The following is a 25,501-nucleotide window of genomic DNA, read 5'->3' on the forward strand; positions in this document are numbered from 1 at the left end:
AGCAGAGGCGGCAAGAATAACCAGAAAACTGGCTGGACAACCATAACTTAACCCTGAGTTAACCTGCCAGGGCAACCATGACTTAACCCTTAGTTCCTGGGTTGAATTCTGTCCCCAATACGTGTCCACCACAACGTAATTAAAAGTATGAGTCTGGGACCATCTTTTTCTCTCCTGCAAAAACGGAGAGTTGTCGCAAATTTAGGAAAAACTTAATTGTACAGCAAAACCATTTGGACAAAATAAGACGTAATCAAAAGAACGAGTCTGGGACCGTCTTTTTCTTTCCTGTAAAAACGGAGAGTTGTCGCAAATTTAGGAAGGATTAAATAAGAGAAAGAATAAGGACACAGGGAAAGATTTGTTGTTTTTCACAAACTGTGGGGTGGTTTCCTGGTTTACAAGACTTTTTGCCTGTGTGCAAGTTTAAAAAAAACCACACACACCAGGCTCAGGACCGGTGTGTTTGCTTGTCAAATGGGGAAGGCCTAGCAGAATATAAGGGACAGGAGATAAGGTCAGGGACCTATATAAGGGACAAGAGATAAGGTCAGGGACCTATATAAGGGACAAGAGATAAGGTCAGGGACCTAGAAAACTGTATAGCGCCTCCAGAGTAAAAGGGGACACTCGGGGAGTGATACCTGAGCGAGATTTGAAGTGAAGGTACAGCCACCCCGTGTGGGTAGAAGCCTGCTGTATCGTTCTCGCTCGAGGTGATCAAAGAACCGGCAGTTGACATTGGGTGACCCGACGGGGCCCCAACCTCTCCCGTGGCTGAGTTCCCCGCCCTCCCCCGGACCTCGAGTCCACCTGGTCGGCGCATCAGTGTATATGAAAGAGTGTGTTTTAAAAATGTCTGATAAAATTAAAGCAGTGATGGATGACTGGCAAAAACTACCTCAAGAAACATTAGGCAGGGTCCTGCACAAAGCCCTAATGTTAAGAGCATACAGGACTCTGCCCGGAGAAAGAAATTGGCAAAAAAAAAAAGACAAGCCTCAACAGAAGGAGCTGATTATTCGCGCATCCCGTGAACGGTTTATAGCTGACATACAAAGGGAAAAGGATCTATATACTCCCAGACTATTCTGCAGCGCTGGCCTGATGCAGAGCGGAGTCTACGGACGTGAAGGCACTACTCCACCAAGCCGGTGCCAAGTTTGGTCTGGTCCATCCTGCCAAACTACTGTTTACTTGGCAGGGAACTGTCCACTCTTTCGATAATCCCGATGCGGCGCTTCTCCTCTTCCAGACCACAATTCAACCTACGACCGAGCGACCGGACAAGAGATCAATCAATCAATCGATCAAATTTTATTTGTATAGCACTTTTCATACAAACAAATGTAACACAAAACGCTTCACACAATAAAACAAAGAAATCAATAAAACCAATCGAAAAATAGATAATGTAGCCTACCTAAGGAGAGAGGTATATCTTGGCTTTGGCTGTGTGTACTGCGTAGGGATTTTTTTTCATATATCTGTTATATAATTTTGGGACGCTCATGTTAATCTGTAGCAGCATTTTTTGGTTTAATCTTCTTTTTTTATCCTATTCAGTCAGTGGCTGCCTTTATTTAGCTTGTGGGCCACATAGGACATATTTTAATTATTCTTCTTTTCATTGGCGAACACAACTTACTATGTGATTTGCTTTGTGTCTTGCCATTTTAGAAATGGTGGGCCTCGACGTGGCCCACGCCATATTTTGTAGCAGCTTGTAAAATGTTTTTGGTTTTCATTTACTTTATGTTTAATTTTCAATACTTGCTGCTTATGTAACCCACATGATTACATGTACCCTGTGACATATGTAAGTTCCACTAGTAGCCTCTAGGAGGCACACGAGCTACAGAGCTTAAACCATAACAAACAACCGTCAACAATAGAGAAGAGAGAATGAATCTGACGAGAGAAAGACTGGAAGAGAAGAGAAATACGGATATTTTGAAATACGGACAACTTTGACTATGGACACTTGAATTATTGATATTCGAACTACAGGACATTTGAACTACGACATGAAGATCCCTCCCACGAAGCTTCCTTGACAGATGATCTCCTGTTGAAGGAAGAAGGAAGACTCTTGTCTCTTGTGTTTTGTACGCTGCTGGAATCCTGACTGGTTTTTTTAGTACCCCGAACAAGCCCCCCTTGCTACACCTTTTGGAACCCTTGGATACCCCCTTTGGATTGCCCCCATCATCACCCTGGATTTGGATTCATCATCACCGCCCTCTACATTAACTTGCCCCTGTGATTGTGGTAGGATCTGGATATTGCACCTTGCACAAATTGGAAGACTGAATCATTCCCCCTTTTCTTTTCTTTATTATTTTCTTCGAGTGCACTCATACTTTATTTTGGATTATTTTGTTTAATTTGCTAATGTAGAATATGGCTGCATAAGTAATATATTAGAAGGGTATAAAATAGAATATAGATAGATATAGACAATAAATAGAATATTAGGAAGAACTTTTAAAAAGTATAATAGAGTAAAAAAAAAAATATATATATATATATAACACATCTCATTTAGTATTGATATTGAAATAACTTGACTTTGAACTGTTGAAATAAATTGTTTTTTTTATTGTAAACTATACCCACAAGTGTGTGTGTTGTCTTTGGGGTGAGTACTAGAATCTGGTCTAGAAAAAAAACCTACACCAATCTCCACTGAACTTAGACATTAGACTGTAAACTGTCCCTGCGCAAGCATAGGCCCATTCCCGTCGTGCAGGTTACAGAAAGTTGGCGAGCCAGCCAGGAGATTGGTTAATTAGCGTTTCAGGCCATATACTACCCCACTGACCACACCTCTCTATAAAATACTTGATTATATATTTTTTTTATTTTGAAAATAGCACAGTCAATATGGATCTTTGCAATCAGTATAAAATCCATGGACAAAACTGCTTATTAGTTGAAGGTGTCAATGAAATGAGCTCTGCCGAAACAATAATAAGCTTCTTCGAACAACATGGGAAGATCTCATCCTGCACCAGAGTTGCGGATGAGCCCAACCAACCTAATGGTAGGGTATTAATAGAATTTGAGTGTGAAAAGTCAATCACCAGGATAACCCCAGATACCCTTGGCCTCATACCTAGCCCTGTTGATCCAACTACTCTATGGAATTTCAGAACAATTAGATAAATATGTCAAGAGGAAATAGGCAAAGACTTAGCCCAGCAATATCTCGAAGAACTCAGCGCTATTGGTGGTAGTGCCATGTCAGGCTATGCCTCCATCTTAGAAAATGAACTGAGACGCATTCGGTCTACAGCATCACAGAAAACTGACAACACGTCTTTACCGGAACACAGCCCTATGCAGGACACTCAGCCTAGCATTGATGTTGAGCACACACCTAGCATGACCCAAGAATGTAACAGACGGCCATCTATATCTGACATTCACTGTGCTCCAACCACACACTCATCCGTGCGTAATTCAATGAGCCTTGAAGAAGACATCATTAAACCCCCGAGCATCCAGAGCGTAGTAGTAGAACATGTTATTAAGAATGAGTCAGCACAACCATACAGTAGCCCAAGTGAAATTCGAACCTTCTCAGGTAGGCTTCCAAAGCCAAATGGGGAAGTAGATTATGAAGCTTGGAGAACTCAAGTTGAGCTGCTTCTAAGTGACACCTATGTCACCGATTCACAAAAAATCAGAAAGGTTCTAGAGAGTTTGGTTGGTCCAGCTTCTGACATGGTGAAACCACTTGGTGTCAATGCAAACCCTGTTGCGAATGTAAACCACATCGAATCAGCCTTTGGAGTCGTAGAAGATGGAGAAGAGCTTTTTGCTGCACTCTTGAGTGCAAACCAGAATTCTGGAGAGAAGCCATCTGATTATTTGTTCAGACTTCATACCCTCCTCACTAAAGTCATCTCTAGAGGGGGAGCTTCACTTGTAGATTCAGAAAAACACTTAATAAGACAGTTCTGCAGAGGATGCTGGGATCACTCGTTGATTTTAGATCTTCAGCTTGAACAGAAAAAAAATAGCCCACCCTCATTTCCTGAATTGCTTCATCAGCTTAAGACAGAAGAAGGCTGTCGTTCAGCTAAACTAGATAGGATGAAGAAACATCTAGGGAGCTCAAAAGCTTCAGTGCATGCCCACACTGTTTATGGAATCGAAGCCCCAGCCAAAAACAAAAATGAAGACACACAGAAACTCCGTGATGAGGTAGCTGAGTTAAAGAAACAAATTGCAACCCTGTCCATCAAGGAAGAACCACAGCCAAACAGAACTCAGATTGAAATCAGCTGCATGGTCATGAATGCCTCCACACCTCGAATTTACACGCCTCGTTTTCCCAAGCCATGGTTCTGCTTTAAATGTGGTGGAGAAGGTCACATTGCTGCCCACTGTGTGAGGGCCCCCAACCCCGTTCTTGTCCATCAAAAGAACACCGAGCTGAGACAAAAACGTGAAGCTCACAGGAATACGCATACCGTCACCTCCATGCCTTTAAACTAGTAGCAGCTCCTGTTTTGGGACGTTCAGGAGCTAAGTACCAGCATAAGAGTCCCAAACCCATTAATGATATTATGAATAGAACCGAGACAAGAAAAAATAGATACAGACAAAGATACCAAAATAGCCAATCCCTTCCCTGTGAACTTGTAGGGCCACACTGCACTGCATCTGTCTCCATTGAAGGAATAGAGTGTGAATCAATCCTTGACACCGGTTCCCAAGTAACAACCATTTCAGAGACATTCTACTTGAACCACGTATCGTTGCTCCCCATCCAGCCCATTCAGACTCTTTTCCAGATAGAAGGTGCAGGTGGCCAACATGTTCCTTACCAGGGTTATATCCAAGCCCTCATCTCCTTCCCCAGCAGCATCACTGGCGTAGCTGAACAGGTCTCTTCATTAGTTCTCATCGTGCCAAATTGCCATTTTAACACTCAGATTCCCCTATTGATTGGAACCAATGTCCTTGACAGATTATATGAAGGTGGCATAGAAAAGCATGGAAGAGAATTCTTACAAAGGCTCAATATCAACAGTGACTGTATCTGGCTGTTCCAGCATGTTGCCCTAAGTCATCAATTCAATTTTATGTCTTTTGGTCTTATTTTTTTTAATTTGTACTGTGGTTTTATTTCTTGCCTTGTTTTATGTTTTGCCTAGGTCTGTGTTTTATTACTTTTAACTTATTTTATCTGTATTGTTGTTGAATTTTATTGTTTCCCTTGTTTTTAATGTAAAGCACTTTGAGCTGCATTTTATGTATGAAAGGTGCTATACAAATAAAGTTTATTATTATTATTATTATTATTATTAAACTCAAGCTAGTCTGTGAATGTTCTCATTCATCCAGGTCATAGTTATCCAAAGGAATTGAATCGAGTGCAACTGGACTTGGTATACAGTGCATCCAGAAAGTATTCACACCCCTTCACTTTCCCCACATTTTGTTATGTTACAGCCTTATTCCAAAATGGATTAGATTCCTTTTTTTTCTCATCAATCTACATACAATACCCCATAATGACAAAGTGAAAAAGGTTTTGCGGAAATTTTTGCAAATTTATTAAAAATAAAAAACTGAAATATTGCATGTACATAAGTATTCACACCCTTTACTCAGTACTTGGTTGAGGCACCCTTGGCAGCGATTACAGCCTCAAGTCTTCTTGGGTATGAAGCTACAAGCTTGGCACACCTATATGTGGGGTATTTCTCCCATTCTTCTCTGCAGATCCTCTCAAGCTCTGTAAGGTTAGATTGGGAGCGTCGCTGCACAGCTATTTTCAGGTCTTTCCAGAGATGTTCAATGGGGTTCAAGTCTGGGCTCTGGCTGGTCCACTCAAGGACATTCACAGACTTGTGCCGAAGCCACTCCTTTGTTGTCTTGGCTGTGTGCTTAGGGTCATTGTTGTGTTGAAAGGTAAACCTTTGCCCCAGTCTGAGGTCCTGAGTGCTCTGGAGCAGGTTTTCATCAAGGATCTCTCTGTACTTTTCTCCCTTCATCTTTCCCTCGATCCTGACTAGTCTCCCAGTTCCTGCCGCTGAAAAACATCCCCACATCAGGATGCTGCCACCACCATGCTTCACTGTAGGGATGGTATTAGCAAGGTGATGAGAGGTGACTGGTTTCCTCCAGATGTGACGTTTGGCATTCAGGCCAGAGAGTTCAATCTTGGTTTCATCAGACCAGAGAATCTTGTTTCTCATGGTCTGAGAGTCCTTTAGCTGCTTTCTGGCAAACTCCGAGCGGGCTGTCATGTGCCTTTTACTGAGCAGAGGCTTCCGTCTGGCCACTCTACCATAAAGGCCTGATTGGTGGAGTGCTGCAGAGATGGTTGTCCTTCTGGAAGGTTCTCCCATCTCCACAGAGGAACACTGGAGCTCTGTAAGTGTGACCATCGGGTTCTTGGTCACCTCCCTGACCAAGGCCCTTCTCCCCCGATTGCTCAGTTTGGCTGGGCGGCCAGCTCTAGGAAGAGTCCTGGTGGATCCAAACTTCTCCCATTTACGAATGATGGAGACCACTGTGCTCTTCGGGACCTTCAAAGCTGTAGAGATTTTTTTGTACCCTTCCCCAGATCTGTGCCTCGATACAATCCTGTCTCGGAGGTCCACAGACAATTCCTTTGACTTCATGGCTTGGTTTCTGCTCTGACATGTACTGTCAACAGTGGGACCTTATATAGACAGGTGTGTGCCTTTCCAAATCATGTCCAATCAATTGAATTTACTACGGGTGGACTCCAATCAAGATGTAGAAACATCTCAAGGATGATCAGTGGAAAAAGGATGAACCTGAGCTCAATTTTGAGTGTCATAGCAAAGGGTGTGAATACTTACGTACATTCAATATTTCAGTTTTTTATTTTTAATAAATTTGCAAACATTTCTACAAAACCTTTTTCACTTTGTCATTATGGGGTATTGTGTGTAGACAGATGAGAAAAAAAGGAATTTAATCCATTTTTGAATAAGGCTGTAACATAACAAAATGTGGGGAAAGTGAAGGGGTGTGAATACTTTCCGGATGCACTGTATATCCGTGAAGACGTTTCGCCTCTCATCCAAAAGGCTTCCTCAGTTCGTGCCTTTCTGACTAGACCAAGCTAGTCAGACTGGCTGGTGATGAGACTCAGAATTTATCCTCTAGGAGTCGTTGTCAGAGCTATTGATATGCGTGGCTCTTTGTGATCCGATGTTTACCAACGCCCGTCGCCATCGGAGCTATTGATTTGCATTTGTTCAGCAGTGATGGTCGTTGGGGGTGTTACTTTCGACTTCATTGTTCAGTGGTCATTAGAGCCGTTGGAGCCATTAGTGACCAACTGATGTTCTTGGAGGCTAGGCTTCTTGAGTCTCCTGGGTAGAGATGAAAGGACGGCATTGTAAGTGGGAGATAGGTGGTATTGCAGACCTCCTCCTCTGTTGAGGGATGGTTTTTCCAGTTTTGCATAGATGGCTTCCTTCACCCCTCTTTCAAACCATCTATCTTCTCTGTCCAAAATGTGTACGTTGCTGTCCTCGAAGGAGTGTGTCTTCTCCTTTAGGTGTAGATAGACTGCTGAGTCTTGTCCTGAGGAGTTTGGCCTTCTGTGTTGGGCCATCCGTTTGTGTAGTGGTTGTTTGGTTTCTCCTATGTATAGGTCAGTGCAATCCTCATTGCATTGTACAGCATACACCAGACTGCTTTTCCGGGTGTGTGGTACACGGTCTTTGGGATGAACCAGTCTTTGTCGGAGTGTGGTGCTGGGTTTGAAGTATACCGGGATGCGGTGTTTGTTGAAAATTCTCCTGAGTTTCTCGGAGACCCCAGAAACATATGGGATGACTGTGCTATTCCTTCTGTTCCTTTTCTCCTCGTCGCTCACCCGGTTGGTCTTTTTGGAACGTGTTACAGTTTTCACAAAGGTCCAACTGGGGTAGCCGCAGGTTTTTAAAGCTCCCCTCAGGTGTTTGTGCTCTTCTCGTTGGGCCTGAGTGCTGCTGGGCACATTGTCAGCTCTGTGTTGCAAAGTTCTGATGACGCTCAGTTTGTGTTCCAGAGGGTGGTGTGAGTCGAAAAGTAGATATTGGTCTGTGTGTGTAGGTTTCCTGTAAACCCCAATGTGGAGGCTCCTGTCTTCCCCAATGTGGACGTCACAGTCCAAGAAGGGCAAACTGTTGTTCTTTACATCTTCCCTTGTGAACTTAATGTTCTTGTCCACTGAGTTGATGCGTTTGGTAAACGCTTGCACCTCTTGTGTTTGGATTTTGACCCATGTGTCGTCCACATATCAAGTCCAGTTACACTTGATTCAACTCCTTTGGATAACCATGACCTGGATGAATGAGAACATTCACAGACAAGTCGAAACTAACACCCCCAACAACCGTCGCTGCTTAACATCCGATCACAAAGAGCCATGGACATCAATAGCTCTGATAACGACTCCAAAGAGGATAAATATCTGAGTTTCATCACCAGCCAGTCAGATTAGCTTGGTCTAGTCAGAAAGGCACGAACTGATGAAGCCTCTTGGATGAGAGGCAAAACGTCTTCATGGATATATACCAAGTCCAGTTGCACTCGATTCAATTCCTTTGGATAAACTCAAGCTACTTTTGTCAATTGTTCAGTGGAGTTACTATGTTAGTTTCATGACAGAGAACAATTGTGTTACCTGCACAAGCATTTGTGGTAATGGGGTTTTGGGTTCAAGATGCCTTAATTGGGAAGGCACTTAGGGTGGGTGGGTGAGACTGGGGGCAGAATAGTTTTTTTTTTATTGTTATGTACTCTTTTTTCACTTCTCCCTCACATGTGTGTAGCTACTCTATGGCTTTGGTTGCAATGACAATATACTGAACATTACTTCCTCTACATCCAAAATGGCTAATTTAAACTTTACTCAGGGTAATATCCGCTTTGTCTCCTGGAATTTCAAGGGTTTAAACAAGGTCACTAAATTAAACAGAATAATGTCCCACTTACATTTGAAGGCTGACATAGCTTTACTTCAAGAGACACACCTGTGCACCGCTGAGATTCCAAGGCTCAAAAGGTGATGGGTTGAGCATTTATTCCACTCCAAGTTTAATGGTAGAGCCAGGAGTGCTGCAATTTTAATCCGGAAAAACACTGCTTTTGAACTACTCAGCTCCACTGCTGACCCCAATGGCCGCTATGTTATTGTATCAGGTCTCATCCAAAACACTCCTGTAGTCCTTGCCTGAGTATATGCACCTAATTGGGACAACAGTCAATTTATTTCCAAATTCTTTTCTACATTACCAGGTCCTGACAAGTTTTTTTAATTATGGGGGGGGGATTTTTAACATGGTCCAAGACACTACTCTTGATAGTTCATCTACTAAACACGCAGTCCTTTTTGGCTCGGCTAAGGTTATGGCCTCCCATGCTGAGCAGCTGGGCTTATCTGACTCCTGGAGGTCCACCTTCCCATCAACCAAAGCATACTCGTTCTTTTCTGACCCACACCAGACATACTCGCGGATAGATTTTTTTTCTTGTAGATGATAGACCTTTATCAAACGTTAAGTCATGCGAGTACCACAGTATTATTATATCGGACCACACCCCTACCTCTGTGGAGATCAACTTTTCCAGAAGCTATGCTCCCTCAAGGCAGTGGCGCTTTTAATTCCCCAATGCTGTCTGATAATACTTTTAAGGAGTTTCTTACCTCTCAAATTGGATTCTTTTTTGAAATTAATAAAACCTGCCTCTCAGTCCACTGTCTCTCAGTCCACTGTGTAGGAACCATTTAAAGCCTGCCTGCGGGGTCAGATAATCTCTTATATTTCACATGCCAAAAAGTCAGAAGCAGTCAAACTGTCTGAGATCTCTGATGAAATTTTACAATTAGACAATCAGTATGCAACAGCTCCAACCTCTGCTCTGCATAATAGACGCCTTAACCTCCAGGCTGAGTTTGACATGTTATCAACCAGTAAAGTTGAATTACGTCTGCTCAAATCTAGAAACCTTATTCTTGAGTCAGGGGACAAAGCGAGTAAATTTCTTGCATACCAAGCTCGTTCAGCTATAGCTTCTAGGCAAATCACTAAAATAAAATCCTCCACTGGTGTGGTTCTTTCAGAGACAAGAGACATCAACAATATTTTTCTAAACTTCTATTCTTATCTTTACTCTTCTCAATGTCCCCCAGATATTTGGGACCACAACAATCCTCTTGACAATATATGTTACCCTGTACTAGATAAAATGCTTTCCGGCAGCTTTGGCGGACCAATTTCACTTCTTCAGACCCAAGAAGCCACAAAATCCATGCAAAATGGCAAGTCCCCTGGGCCTGATGGACATACAGTGGAATTTTATAAAGCATTTTTCCACCTTATCTACCCTGAATTACAAAGCATGTATAACGAATAATTTTTGAATGGTAGGCTGCCAGAAACACTATACCAAACTTCTATTTCCTTGTTGCTTAAGAAGGATAAGGACCCACTTCTTTGTAGCAGCAGGACACCAATCTCACTTCTGAATGTGGACCAAAAGATTTTAGCCAAAGTCCTTTCTAACCGTCTCCGAAAAGTGGTCCCAGGCCTGATATCAACTGACCAAACAGGCTTTATCCAAGGAAGGCAATCTTTCTTTAACACAAGGTAACTGCTTGACATAATTCATACACCAAGCTCTGAATCCCCCAAATTCGTCCTTTCGTTGGATGCAGAAAAGGCCTTTGATGGGGTAGAGTGGACTTACCTTTTCTTTGTTCTGGGAAAAATGGGGTTTAATAAAGATTTTATTTTGTGGATTAAACTTTTATATTTAGCCCCTGTAGCTTCAGTCATCACCAATGACTTACACTCACCTTTCTTTCCTCTCAAACATGGCACGAAACAAGGCTGCCCTCTATCCCCACTGCTATTTGAAATTGCCATTGAACCCTTAGCTATTTGGCTTCGTAGTGAAGCAGGGTTTGAGGGTATTGGGAGAGGTGGGATCACCCACAAAGTGTCCTTGTACGTGGATCACTTACTCTTGTATATATCTAATCCAACCTCTTCCATTCCTAGTATTATGTCTATACTGGAACAGTTTGGCAGATTTTCAGGGTATACAATGAATTTTCAGAAAAGCCAACCTTTTCCTATAAATCCAATTGCCACATGAATGCCTCATTCACTCTTTCCTTTTAAATGGAGGGATAGCGGGTTTAAATACTTGGGCATTTTCATCACTAAATCATTCCCTCATATTTTCAAGGAAAACGTCCTACCTTTATTAGAATGCTGTAGAGAAGATTTTAGCCATTGGTCCACTCTGCCCCTATCGTTGGCTGGCCATATTAACATTATCAAAATGGTTGCCCTACCCCAAATTATTATACCTCCGCCAACATATCCCAGTATTTATTAGGAAAAGCTTCTTCACAAAATTAGACCAGACTATATCCTCCTTTCTATGGGGAAACCACAGCGCATTAAGAAAGCCTAAGTCGAAAGGTGGGATTTTCTTGATTACTATTGGGCATGTAATATTCAGAAACCTCTACTGGCCCAACCTAGAGAACACTCCTCTTTGGGCACAAATGGAGATGTCCTCTTCACAGCAGCCTCTTTATTCTTTAATATGTTCAGGCTTACCGCCTGTCTCTGTCGTCAGCTCTACGCCCACTGTTACATACACTATCAACATTTGGACACAATTCAGGAGGCACTTCGATCTTAACAGACCATCCTCTCATTCCCCAATATGTCATAACCACCTGTTTAAACCATCGTGTATTGATCTCACCTTCCAAACCTGGTTTGACAAGGGAATCAAAACTGTCGAAGATCTGTACAGCAAAGGGACTTTCTCATAATTTTCAGACCTGTATGAAAGACTGGCCGAAGATTCAACTTGCCTAGATCTCATCTATTTCGCTATTTCCAGGTTAGACATGTCTTACAAAAGCAATTTCCAGAATTTCCAAATCATCCTACTCATTCGGAAATTGATTCCATTCTCTCTTTGAACCCCAATGTAAAGAGCGTAATTTAAATTATATATACCAAAATAGATTCCATTAAGTCCGAGACTCTTAACCATGTTAAAGTTGTCTGGGAGCAGGATTTGGGTGTGGAGCTGACGGATGGGACGTAGGACACTGTGCTGGGGCTAAATCACACCGCCTCAATTTGTGCTAGACATAGCCTTATACAATGTAAGATCTTGCATCGCATTCATTATACTAATGCTAGACTAGCAAGGATATTTCCTGGTATAAGTGATGCATGTAACCATTGTGGACAATCACTTGCAGACCTGCTTCACGTTTCGGACCTGCCCTCGCTTATTTAAATTCTGGACAGACATTTTTAAATCCTTTGGGTATATATCTGGTGTGGACGTTCCACCTGATCCTCTTACGGCCCTGTTTGGTATTCCCCCTTGGACTAACACTCCCCTGTATCTAAATAGAATTATGTCTTTCACCTCTCTTTTAGCTAGACGTCTAATACTGTTGAAACGGAAACATGTATTACCACCTACCCACAGTAGATGGATCAAAGATGTCTTATACTGCATCAAATTAGAGAAGATTAGTTTTTCCCTGAAAGGTTCAATGAGAAACTTTGAAAAAACATGGTCACCTTTTCTGGACTATATAAAGACCTTAACAATTGCTCCAGAGGATGGTGATGGCTAAAGCCACAGAAGGTTAGATAAGAGTATTCTGCATACATACACACGCATGCAAACACAGTGTTGATGTTGTCCTTCTGCCCCCGCCCCCCTTTTTTCTTTAGGGGTCCATGCATGTACTGCAGTAACCCTATTGTTACTGTAATGGCATGACTTTGTATGAAATTCTGTCTTCCTTACGATTGTCCCCAGTAATACAAATTTTTTTCCCTGTTTCTCTGCTCTGGGGATGGAAGGTTGGGAGGGAGGTAAATAGGGAGGGGATGCATATATTTGATTGTTTGTTTGAAAAAAATCGCAAAACCCAATAAACAGATTTTTAAAAAAAAAGCTGTCACCAAATGTTGACTGCAGAGAAATCCTCCAAAAACTGACTTTTTTTTTTACTGAAATTGTCAGTTATGCTCCATGGAAAATATGAATTTCGCCCTTCGTATACATAAAGACCAAGGGGGAAAATACCAATAACAATGGGATTGCTACTAAAAGGAAACTGTTGTTGATTAGGGTTTTTTTCTCTCTTCTTTCTCATTAGGCAACATTGCTGAAATCCCTGTGTGACTACCTGTACCTGTGTACCTGGTTTTGGATGATAACAAGCAAGACCTCTTGTTCTGTACTTTCTTTGTTTGTATTTTAAATGTTGTAAAAAAAGCCCCAAAAAAACAAAAACAAACAAACTCAGGTAAACACAATTGGACATAATTAGTGTGCACCTGTAAGATATTGAAGTAACGGTCTCCTATGTAGGTACTCAGAATCAGAAACACATTATTTGTAATTTCATTATTTCCCCCAGCCCACAGCAGTGCAACACAAAGACAAAACATATCCAAAAACTACAAGAACTACAAAAACACATAAATCCAAACTAACAAATATATCTAAACTAAACAACAACAAAAAATCAACTGTCCAGGAGAACAAACGCTAGCCAGGATGACAGTTGGAACTGCCGGCCTGCGTGAGCTAGCAGTTAGCATAGCCTGCCCCGCTTCCGAGTCCTGTCAGACCGCCCTCAGTGTTTCCTCTTCGGGCGCAGCTCTGGTAAGCAGACCAAGCTCCCCCAGCTGATCCAACGCTAGTTCTCCCAGTCAGACACCTTCGACACACCTCCCTGCACTCCACACGACGACACTAAAAACACAGCCAAGGCTAGGTGAAGCCGCCACCAGACCACCTTAGGTGTTATCGGAACTGTCGGTCAGCATGGGCAAACAGTTCACTTAGCTTGCCTTGCTTCTGCATCCTGTTAGACCGTCCTTGGCATTACATCAGAAAATGAAGACAAAAGAGCATAATACTGAAGTAAGAGAAAAAGTGATTCAAATGCAGAAGGCAGGAAAGGGATACAAAACAATATCCAAGTGTTTGGATGTCCCACGGAACACTGTTGGATACACTGTCAGAAAGGGGAAGCTCTATCACACCACCAGATGCTTTGTACGACAGGCCGTCCCTCAAAGCTAAGTGTCCAAGCAAGACATGGGCTGGTGAGGAAAGCCACAGATGATCCTGCAATCACTCTGAAGGAGCTCCAGAGGTCAGTGGCTGAAACTGGAGTAAATGTGCATGAGTCAACCATATCATGGGCTCTCCATAAATCTGGCCTGTATGGGAGGGTGGCAAGAATGAAGCTGTTGCTCAAAATTATGCATATAAAAGCATGCTTAGAGTTTTGTACTGCTGCACCCAATGTGGCTCTTGTCCTATATTAGGTTTTTACAGCCAGCTAAACTCTCTCTTGCATCACATCCTCCAAGGAACAGACCATTGTTGTATATGGACGGGATTTAATAACAAGGAAGTGTGAAACTGAAAATAAACATACAGAAAAGCATACATCAGTATACAATACAAAATAGCGTACTCAATCTAGAGTAGAATAACGAATCCTCTATTTTTTAGGAAACAAAGGTAAGTATAAAACTAACATTTTTCTTTGCAGGAATAACATGTAAGTTGTAATTAATCAGGTATTGCATTGAACACTGTATTTACACTAGCATCAAAAGTATAGCCTGAATGCCATCATTAAAATGTGCTGTCATACATGTTACCAAAAGTATACAAACTCTAGCAGATATGTAAAAAATACTTCAAAATAAAGATTCTAGCAATGATGGATAATAGCTTTACTTACAGATAATACCACTCAAAGGGGTAGAAACTAGGTGATGGCTAATGATGGAGCATGAATATTGCCGCACTGAAGACACACCATTTTCTTTGTCGTCACAGGAAAAGAAGTAGCTGAAACTGCAGTACTTAACTATGCCACTAAAAGGCAAAAGACTCAAGGTAATGGAACTATGCCCCTAGTGGCAGGGAGGCTCTAAAAATAAAGGAAACCGTTCCATTACAAGTTTGCTACCAAGCATGAGAGAGACCCAGTTAAGATAGTTAAAGTTTAAAGTTAAAGGTTAAAGTTAAAGGTTAGTTAAAGGTTTTGTGGTCAGATGAGACGAAAGTTGAGCTTTTTGGCCAAAACTCAATGTATTATGTGAGGCAAAAACCTAACTGATACACACGGTACAGAGACAACAGGACCGCTAACAGGCGAACATAGTACCACAGTACATACATACTGATACACATTCTCCTGGATCGCCACCTTGCCATGGTGGAGAAGTCTGCATGTACCAATGATCCCAAGAGCTATACTGTCTGCAGCCTGGCGCCTGGTAGGGTCACCCAAGGCAGATAAGTCAAGGGGAAGGTTCCAGATGAAGCATGATCCAACAAAGACCTCAACGGTGGAACTGGTGGAAGATGTCTCCAGGTCACAAATGGCAGTGAAGGCAGATGGGGGCTGCAACAGTGGTTGGTCCCCAATTACCTTTCTTTCTCCATGCCATTGGACGCTGGTCACCCCTGCCAAGGACCGTGTGGTGGCTGCAGGTGCATCAGCCACTCCACATAGAAATCTGTCACACGAAAGCGTCCTCCCATTATGTGGCTCCAGGACTGGTCTCTACACCCACCTGAGGACCCAGAGAGAGGAAGATCATACTCAATCCCAAGTGACTGCCGATGATGAGCAGCACAGGGGAGACCAACTCCATATGAATGCCCATGGTTTTGGAATGATGTTCAACAAGCTCATATGGGTGTGAAGTTTGGGTGTCCGCATACTTTTGGCCATGTGCCGTGTCTCCATTCAAACCAAGTTCGAAAATAAGAAAGGTCTCATGGGCTGCAGTTGTGAACCTGGTGTTGTTCAATGTACCCGCTTATCCGCAACTGTGGGCATAAACATTTTGCCCACCAGACGAATACCATCCCAAAAGTTTTGCTATTTTGTCATCAATTAGGGTGGAATCATCGTGGGCTCAGCAGTGCAGCAGAGGAGAATTTTCAAATGAGAGGGTGATATAACATCTTTTTTTTGGATTTATTCCCCCTATTTCTCCTCAATTTACTTTGGCCAACTACCCCACTCTTCCAAGACGTCCCGGTCACTGCTCCACCCTCTCTGCCAAGCCAGGGAGGGCTGCAGACTACCAGATACTTCCTCTGATACATGTGGAGTCGCCAACTGCTTCTTTTCACCTGACAGTGAGGAGTCTCGCCAGGGGGATGTAGCATGTAACATTTTTTTTTTTACTATGGTTAACAGCATTTAGAGTTTTATCAGCAAAGTTGATCAATAATATACTCAGCAGCCCATGCAACATGTACCCTGTGTAGCACCCAAGTGGATGCTACACATTGGTGGTGGTTGTTGTGAGCTTCCCCCCTTCACTGTGAAGCGCTTTGGGTATCAAGATAAAACACTATATAAGTGTAGTCCATTATTCACGGAAAACTGAATCAGTTCATCTGGACACAAACGTTTCATCACTCAACAAAGTGACCTCTTCAGTTTCAACTGACTTCAGGTATCCCCAGTAAACAGCACAGTTGCATAATGACCGAAAACCAACGTTTGGTTTCATATGCCAATTGGTGAGATCATTAACTAGAGTTACGATGGCCATGTGTACTATTCACATAGGATTGGTGAATAGCTGCAATCACAGCATTGTTAAGATGGTGACAGTGAAGAGGGAACAACTGCTAACATGTATTTCCCCTCTACTCTGTTCATTATGGTAAAATTGGGTCCCCTTTCACCCTGGGGACACAGGCGGGATGTTTAGTTGATAAAACAGCAGTCACGGTGTTGTTGCGGTGAGCTAAATAAAAGCGTGAAATAAAAAAGTCATGTTTATTAGTAATAATATTGGTAGCTGAGGATGGCTGCTAATTGTAAAGTTATGCTGAAGTTTCATGATGCCAGGCCATACGAATGCTGGAAAAACAACGTCAATATCTGGAAGCGGGTTACTGAACTCGACAAAAAGAAACAAGCCCTTGCTGTTGCTTTGGGGCTTGAAGGAAGAGCCAGGGAAACAGCCATGGAAATATCAGCAGAAGATTTGGAGAATGATAACTATATGGCAACATTGTTAGCAAAATCGGATGACATGTTCCTGAAGGAGGAAAAAGATCACGCATATGAGGCATCATCTCATTTTGATGGCATCACATAAGACAGCTCTGTTTCCATGGCGGACTATATTATCGACTTTGAACAGCAATACTACTACTACTACTTTCGGCTGCTCCCGTTCGGGGGCGCCATAGCGGATCATCCGTTTCCATTTCTTCCTGTCCTCTGCATCTTCTTCTGTCACATCAGCCACCTGCATGTCCTCCCTCACTACATCCATAAACCTCCTCCTTTGGCCTTCCTCTTTTCTCTTCCCTGGCAGCTCCATATTCAGCATCCCTCTTCTAATATACCCAGCATCTCTCCTCCACACGTCCAAACCATTTCCATCTTGCCTTCTTGCTTTGCCTCCAAACTGCCCAACCTGAGCTGTCCCTCTAATATACTCGTTCCTCATCCTGTCCTTCTTTGTCACCCCCAATAAAAATCTTAGCATCTTCAACTCTGCCACCTCCAGCTCCACCTCTTGTCTTGTCGTCAGTGTCACTGGGGGGATGACTTGGGGTAATAGTGTGATCCTTCCATGTACTACGTCCCCCTGGCGAAACTCCTCACTGTCAGGTGAAAAGAAGCAGCTGGTGACTCCACATGTATCAGAGGAGGCATGCGTATCAGAGGAGGTATGTGGTAGTCTGAATTCCTCCCTTGATCAGCAGTAATCGGCCAGATACAATTTGAGGGGAAAAAAGGGAGACCCCCCCCCCCCAAAAAAAGATCATGAACATTCCTTTCACTTTTCTTTCAGTAATTCTGTTATGCAAATAACAAACGCAAGTTCCACTTCAATCTTATCGAACCTCTTTTTGTGACATTTGTCACTAGATTGCTCCATCAGTCTGTGTGCTTTTTCAAAAATAGAGAAAAACGAAATAAAATTTAAAAATCACTTTGCTTGAACAATAAAAAACTTCAATCTGCAAAAAAAGAAGAAATGCAGATATTTGGGAAAAACGATGAGCAAGTCCATTGTGAGAGCTCAAGTCTTATCACTGCATTAGTGGCTGCAATGAGCTTGTTTTGCACTACACATCTTTTCAGAACGGGTTTGCAGGCTTGATACTGCCACTCTCAAGTCATGCTCCATGTTGAGCTTAGATCTGTACTTTGTTTTAAGTGAGGCAACAGCAGAAAAGCCCATCTCACAGAGACAGGATGTGGCGAAGGGAAACAGAATGCCAACAGCCCTCCAGCCTGTGAGTGGATACTGCCCCACCACACCAAGCCAGAATTCATTCAGTGTCTGAGCTGTAAAGCTCAGCCTCAGGGTGGAGTCAGATGTCATCTCCATGAACTGGTCCTCTTCAGCAGAGCTGAAATCAGTAGGTGCTGCTGCATTGAATGGATCTGTCACCCAGTCATACTGACCACTGTTGTTTGGGAAGTATTTTTGAAAGAATCCTCTCAGGGAAGAGATGTGCTCCTTAAGATATGAAATCACTGTGGTGGCTCCAGAATCACTGGTTTCAACAAATTCACTCAGATTCTCAAAGAAATCAGTATTTCCTTGATCAAGTCACCTGCCACACATCTCAAGCTTTCGAGTGAATGCACTGATCTCGTCTGCCAGGTGAGGAAGGTGCTGGTCTCTGCCTTGAAGCTGAAGACTTAATTAATTCAGCTTTCCAAATATATCACTGAGATAGGCCAGTTTCATCAGAAATTGTCCATCACTAAACTTGCTTGCAACTTCATGCATATGCTCCAATCCCAAAACACCCGAATTTCCTCTCTGAGCTCAAAGACTCGTGACAACACTTTACCTCACAAGAGCCACCTAGCCTCACTGTGAAACAACACAGCTGAATGTTCAGCTCCCATCTCCTAACAAAGTGCAGAGAACAGCTGCGCTCTCAGTGGCATTGTTCTGATGAAATTGACCACGCTAACAACATCGGTCAAAACCTGGTTTAGGTCAGGGCTAATCTGTCTTGATGCTAGCATTCCTCTGTGTATGACAGTGCGTCCATTGCACATTTGGCGAGACCCTCCTGATTCGTGCCTGCAATCCCTTCGTTTTCTCTGCCATGGTCTGTGCACCATCCGTGCAAACGCCCACCCACACAGTTCTCCCATTTTCGCCCATGTTGTGTCAGGTAACAGTCAAGAAGCCTAAAAGCTCATAAGCTGTCGCTCTACTTGGTACGTACTTGCACAACAGCAAATCCTCACACAGTGACTGACGTGCAAAGTGAACATAAGCAATAAACAAGCAGTCTTTATTGCTATCAGTAGCCTCGTCCACTTGTAAGGCCAAACGTTTATCTTTCAGTTTTTCAGTGAGTTGTACTTCAAGGTCATTTGAAATGTCGCATAATCGTCTTGCAGCTAGGTGACACCATATCTAAAGCCGTGGGAAGTATGAGCTCCTCTGCTGTTGTGTGTGGTTTCTTGCACTGGGCAGTTGTGTGTGTGACTTTGTGTGATGCCATCAGTGCTTTGTTGTTCACTGATGCAGCTTTTACAAAGCAATGTTCCTGCTGACAGTATGCACCAAGTCTTCTCTGAAAGAACTTGAGTGGTTTATTGACGTGACTGGGGTGTAATGTCTCCAAGTGTCTTCTTCATGTGTTTGGTCTCATACTACCAGCTGCCAGTTTTCACACATAAACTACACATTGGTCTCTCCTCATCTCCCACCACATTCACTGTGAACCCAAGAGCAAGACAGGCTTCGTCATATTTTCTTAACTTGTTTTTTGGTCGATTACCATCAACTAAGCACATTATCTTGTTTGTCTCGGAAGCATCGCCTGTCTTTCTTTTCGTCCCTGTCAAATATCTCTCCATTCTGTGAACCTACACTCTCTGTCTCATGAAAGCACCTTTTGTTGATTGTTCTGCTGTGAAAAACATTCCGACATCAAAACAGTACTTCTGCACTATGTCCCCCCTCGTCACGTGCGACACCCCCACCCCCCGTCATGCCTCTGTGCCCCCCGGGGGGGTCACCAAACACTTCAGAAATGCTGGACTAGAGTATGGTTGTACTTACAGCTGGATCTCCGATGCAACAGGAAAAAGGGACTCCACACTTCTCTCTGCTCTGGTGGGTTCCATTACAGCTGAAATAGACATTTAGGTCCCAGTCTTCAGGCTCCTGGACACCACAGCAATGGTTCTTCAGAGAGACAAAACTTCAGGTTAGTGTTTAACTAATCCCATCAGTGGACTTCAGATAGACAAGGTACTAAAAACTAAGGTTTAATTAGCAAAGTTCTATGAGAAAGGAAAGGGCTTTAGGTTAGGGTTACATTCATTGTTTATGTGCTCAAATTGTCACGTGATTCAGTTATCTTTCTCTTTGAATAAAACAAATAACGCTAACCCTAAATAAGCTTTAGGGGCTTTCAACGTGAACGCAAAAACTCCACCCCTTTACTCTATAAGCCCACCACCCATCAGAGAGAACAGTTCGACTGCTTTTCATTCACCTCAGCTCTTTTGAAAAGTGGAACTAAAATGGTTAAAATTTACGGCTAGAAAAGTGTGTGTGTGTGTGTGTGTGTGTGTGTGTGTGTGTGTGTGTGTGTGTGTGTGGTGGGAGAGGGCAAAAAAACATCAAACTATGACTCCAATATCACAAAGTGAAACGCTGGTTCACATCCACACACAGCTCCTACCAGCTTCTGCAGGGAGTCAATGAGGTTCTGCAGGTCGATGTCATCTCTGTAGGCTTTGATGTTGGCCAGAAAGAACTCGTTGATCCATCCTCGGACTTGGCCCTGGAAGGTCACAGCCAGGATGGCTGCTGTCAGCTCCAGGAAGAAGATAAAACCTATGACCCCAGAAAACTACACAGAAAAGAACAGAAAAGACTCTGTACCAATGATGTGGTCTTTTTAATCCTGTGAATTTGCAAAATAAGTACATTGGCCAAGTACAATTGGAAGAAAAAGGGGGGAAAACATATTTTAAAAAATACTGTTTGATTACAGAAAAAGCATTTTAGGAATACTATTGAAGTCTAAAGGCCCCACACACTAGCACCGACTGACAGGCATAAAAAAAAAAATACTAATTTCAATTTAAAACCCCCAAACCACTGGTGTCTAGCCTCGAGTCGACACACATCTACTTGACAAGCCGCCTAATCTCAGAACACAGGCATCATCTCTCTGAGGAAAGAAAAAAACGTATTTTACAAATATACAAGTTTATTAGGGGGGGCATGTGTAGAATATAGCCCCTGTTTCACGCTTATATTTTTTCCAGTTTCTGTGTGTGCTGTGTAGACAGCGCTACTATCATCATAATGGACAATATTTAATCATCACTTACATCATTTCCTTTCACAGCTTCACCTGTCTCATTACTGCTCTTTCTTCTTATTTCCAATATCATGTAGAATTTAAGCATCGCGCACCATAAACATCTGTCCAGCAACCTGACTGTACCTACTGTCCAGCAACCTGACTGTACCTACTGTCCAGCAACTTGACTGTACCTACTGTCCAGCAACCTGACTGTATCTACTGTCCAGCAACCGGACTGTACCTACTGTCCAGCAAGTTGACTGTACCTACTGTCCCGCAACCTGACTGTATCTACTGTCCAGCAACCGGACTGTACCTACTGTCCAGCAACCGGACTATACCTAATATCCAGCAACCTGACTGTACCTACTGTCCAGCAACCGGACTGTACCTACTGTCCAGCAACCGGAATGTACCTACTGTCCAGCAACTTGACTGTACCTACTGCCCAGCAACTGGACTGTACCTCCTGTCCAGCAACTTGACTGTACCTACTGTCCAGCAACCTGACTGTACCTGCTGTCCAGCAACCTGACTGTACCTACTGTCCAGCAACTGGACTGTATCTACAGTCCAGCAACCTGACTGTACCTACTGTCCAGGAACCTGACTGTACCTACTGTCCAGCAACCGGACTGTACCTACTGTCCAGCAACTTGACTGTACCTACTGTCCAGCAACCTGACTGTATCTACTGTCCAGCAACCGGACTGTACCTACTGTCCAGATACTTGACTATACCTAATATCCAGCAACCTGACTGTACCTACTGTCCAGCAACTTGACTGTACCTACTGCCCAGCAACTGGACTGTACCTCCTGTCCAGCAACTTGACTGTACCTACTGTCCAGCAACTGGACTGTATCTACAGTCCAGCAACCTGACTGTACCTACTGTCCAGCAACTGGACTGTATCTACAGTCCAGCAACCTGACTGTACCAACTGTCCAGCAACCTGACTGTACCTACTGTCTAGCAACTGGACTGTATCTACAGTCCAGCAACCTGACTGTACCTACTGTCCAGCAACCTGACTGTACCTACTGTCCAGCAACTGGACTGTATCTACAGTCCAGCAACCTGACTGTACCTACTGTCCAGCAACCTGACTGTACCTACTGTCCAGCAACCGGACTGTATCTACTGTCCAGCAAACGGACTGTACCTACTGTCCAGCAACTTGACTGTACCTACTGTCCAGCAACCTGACTGTATCTACTGTCCAGCAACCGGACTGTACCTACTGTCCAGATACTTGACTATACCTAATATCCAGCAACCTGACTGTACCTACTGTCCAGCAACTTGACTGTACCTACTGCCCAGCAACTGGACTGTACCTCCTGTCCAGCAACTGGACTGTACCTACTGTCCAGCAACTGGACTGTATCTACAGTCCAGCAACCGGACTGTACCTACTGTCCAGCAACTGGACTGTATCTACAGTCCAGCAACCTGACTGTACCTACTGTCCAGCAACCTGACTGTACCTACTGTCTAGCAACTGGACTGTACCTACTGTCCAGATACTTGACTATACCTAATATCCAGCAACCTGACTGTACCTACTGTCCAGCAACTTGACTGTACCTACTGCCCAGCAACTGGACTGTACCTCCTGTCCAGCAACTTGACTGTACCTACTGTCCAGCAACTGGACTGTATCTACAGTCCAGCAACCTGACTGTACCTACTGTCCAGCAACTGGACTGTATCTACAGTCCAGCAACCTGACTGTACCTACCAAAGCACTGTTCAACATTTCTGCCAGCCGCAAAATGGATGCGGAGCAACTGATGGTAGAAGCCAGAAAATAACCAACAACCAACCTCCCATCTACATATATGCAGACTCGTCACCACCCCGGATAAGGCCACTGATGGTTGTGTCGTCCACAAACTTCAGAAGTTGAACTGACGGGTCTCCTGAGGTACAGTGATTTGTGTAAAGGGAAAAGAGTAGAGGGGAGTGCACACATCCCTGGGGGGCACCTCGGTGCTGGATGTGATTTTTACCCATTTGCTTTATACTTTAATGATAATTATATTTTATGGCTTGGATTTTATCCATTTATTTATCTTGGATTAATGTATGGTGTGCTTTATAAGTGATTGGTTCTATGTGTTTGTCTGTGTTTAAGTGAGCTCACTCAGATAAATTCCAGTCACTTCTCAGAAAGCTAAATCAGCTCATCTGGACAAGTTTATTGAGAGAGAAATATTTCATCATTTATCTAAGTGACCTCAGAGGTTCCTTTCCTGGATTATTGAGCATGCATAAAGTCCAGTACATTCTGTTGGTATTGAACTTGAATCGTGAATCTTGTCTTTTCCTGGTTTAAAAGGCTGCATTACAGTAAAGGGATGACATGTTCTGAACTTGTTAGATTATTATAACTGTTCTACTATTTGCTTCTACCTGCTTGGTCATCATATCCACATTAGTAATGACTTCATCAAAAATCTCTTATGTGTTAATATCTCATGAAAGCACCAATAGTCATCCCTACTATATCGTCATAATATGGATATTGAGGTATTGGATCAAAGATATGTGATATCTGATTTTGTCCATATTGCCCAGCCCTACCACCACCCAAGTTATCAATAAATAAATTAATAATGATTATGATAATAACAATAATAATACAACAACAACAATAATTATATTAATAATAACAACAACAACAAATAAAAAAAAATATCAATTGGGCCAGGCCACTACGGCTGATGCCCTCAGGGAAAACCCCGGGTGCAACAGATGGCAAGACTGTGGCTGATCATGTATATTATATCCTCTCCCTATAGCACACTCGTTCCACTGCTTGCTAAAAACAGTTGTTATATTTGACAGCGTTGGTTGCCGCTGTGTGCTACAGACATGTGCTACAGACATGTGCTACGTCAGGTATGTAGCACTGTGTGCTACAGACATATGCTACAAACGTGTGCTATGTCAGGTATGTTGCACTGTGTGCTACAGACATGTGCTACAGACATGTGCTACGTCAGGTATGTAGCACTGTGTGCTACAGACGTGTGCTACATCAAGTATGTAGCACTGTGTGCAACAGACGGACCTGAGCTGAGTCATTCGATTGCCGCTCTGTTTCTGCTGCAGTGTGTGGGGACCTTAAAGAGAGAATACTTAACACTATGTTTGAATAAAACAGCTGTTATAGCAGTGATAAAACGTATTGATACCCAAACCTATTCTTCAAGTAAAAATCTCAGAGATTCTCACTCAAATAAATGTCCATGGAGTTACGTCTGATTGAACGAGGTGACACGCAGATTCAGCCCTTGCATGTGGAGTAATGTGGCGAAATACAAATGTGTGTCTGTGACAACATTCACATGGAACATCCCAAGCATCACAAAGGTAGTCACATGTGTTCCATCACCCAGCAGTGGCTGGTCCACAAGACAGGATAGAGCAACCTACACTTTGTGTTGTGGTGCTATAGTGACAAACCAGTTAGCGGTTTCCAAATAACTCTTGGGACGTGTATGCCAAAAAAGAATGCCACTTTAACTGATCACACAAGTAGAGAGTGAGAAGTCACCACATCCCTGCTCTCATTTTGTTATCATGGGTGTCAAAGTTGAAAAAAGTGCTTTAAATCACACAATCGCTCCCGGACCTGGATGCTGTGTATGCTGGCCTCCTACAGAGGAGAACCAGCAACATCAGCAAAGACACAACTCATCCAGGTCACTGTCTGTTTGTTCCTTTGGTATCGGAGAAAAGATACCACACCATCAAAACCCAGACAAACAGGCTGAGGAACAGCGTCTTCCCCAGAGCTGTAGCCTCCATCACCCCCCCCGACACACACACACACACACACACACACACACACACACACACAGACCTGCCTATAGCTGCTGAGGACTAACTGCTACTAAAGCCGCTGCAATATGGACAACTATGTGCAATAATCCCATGCACTATTTTGAACTTTAAAAGCCGCTGCTGTCTTTTATTGTCTCATTCTCATTTTTACTACCTCGCTTTTTATATTAAATGTTATTTGTCCTGTTTTTTTAAATCTTTTTTTAATCGTTTACCTTGTCTAGTGCTGCAGGT

The 25,501-nt window shown here is 43.1% G+C and overlaps 1 protein-coding gene across 2 annotated transcripts in view; it reads right to left on the bottom strand.

Annotated features, from left to right (window-relative positions):
• tspan14 (tetraspanin 14) overlaps positions 1-25,501 on the bottom strand; it is a 54,796-nt gene that overhangs the window by 18,535 nt on the left and 10,760 nt on the right. For both annotated transcript variants that reach the window (XM_056291599.1, XM_056291601.1), the window contains 2 exons: positions 20,779-20,949; positions 20,151-20,276 (listed from right to left, as the gene is read on the bottom strand). In XM_056291599.1, coding sequence (XP_056147574.1) covers positions 20,151-20,276; positions 20,779-20,949 — 297 coding nt within the window. The remainder of the gene's footprint in view (positions 1-20,150; positions 20,277-20,778; positions 20,950-25,501) is intronic.

This window comes from Lampris incognitus, chromosome 13 (assembly GCF_029633865.1).
Source record: "Lampris incognitus isolate fLamInc1 chromosome 13, fLamInc1.hap2, whole genome shotgun sequence".
NCBI lineage: Eukaryota > Metazoa > Chordata > Actinopteri > Lampriformes > Lampridae > Lampris > Lampris incognitus.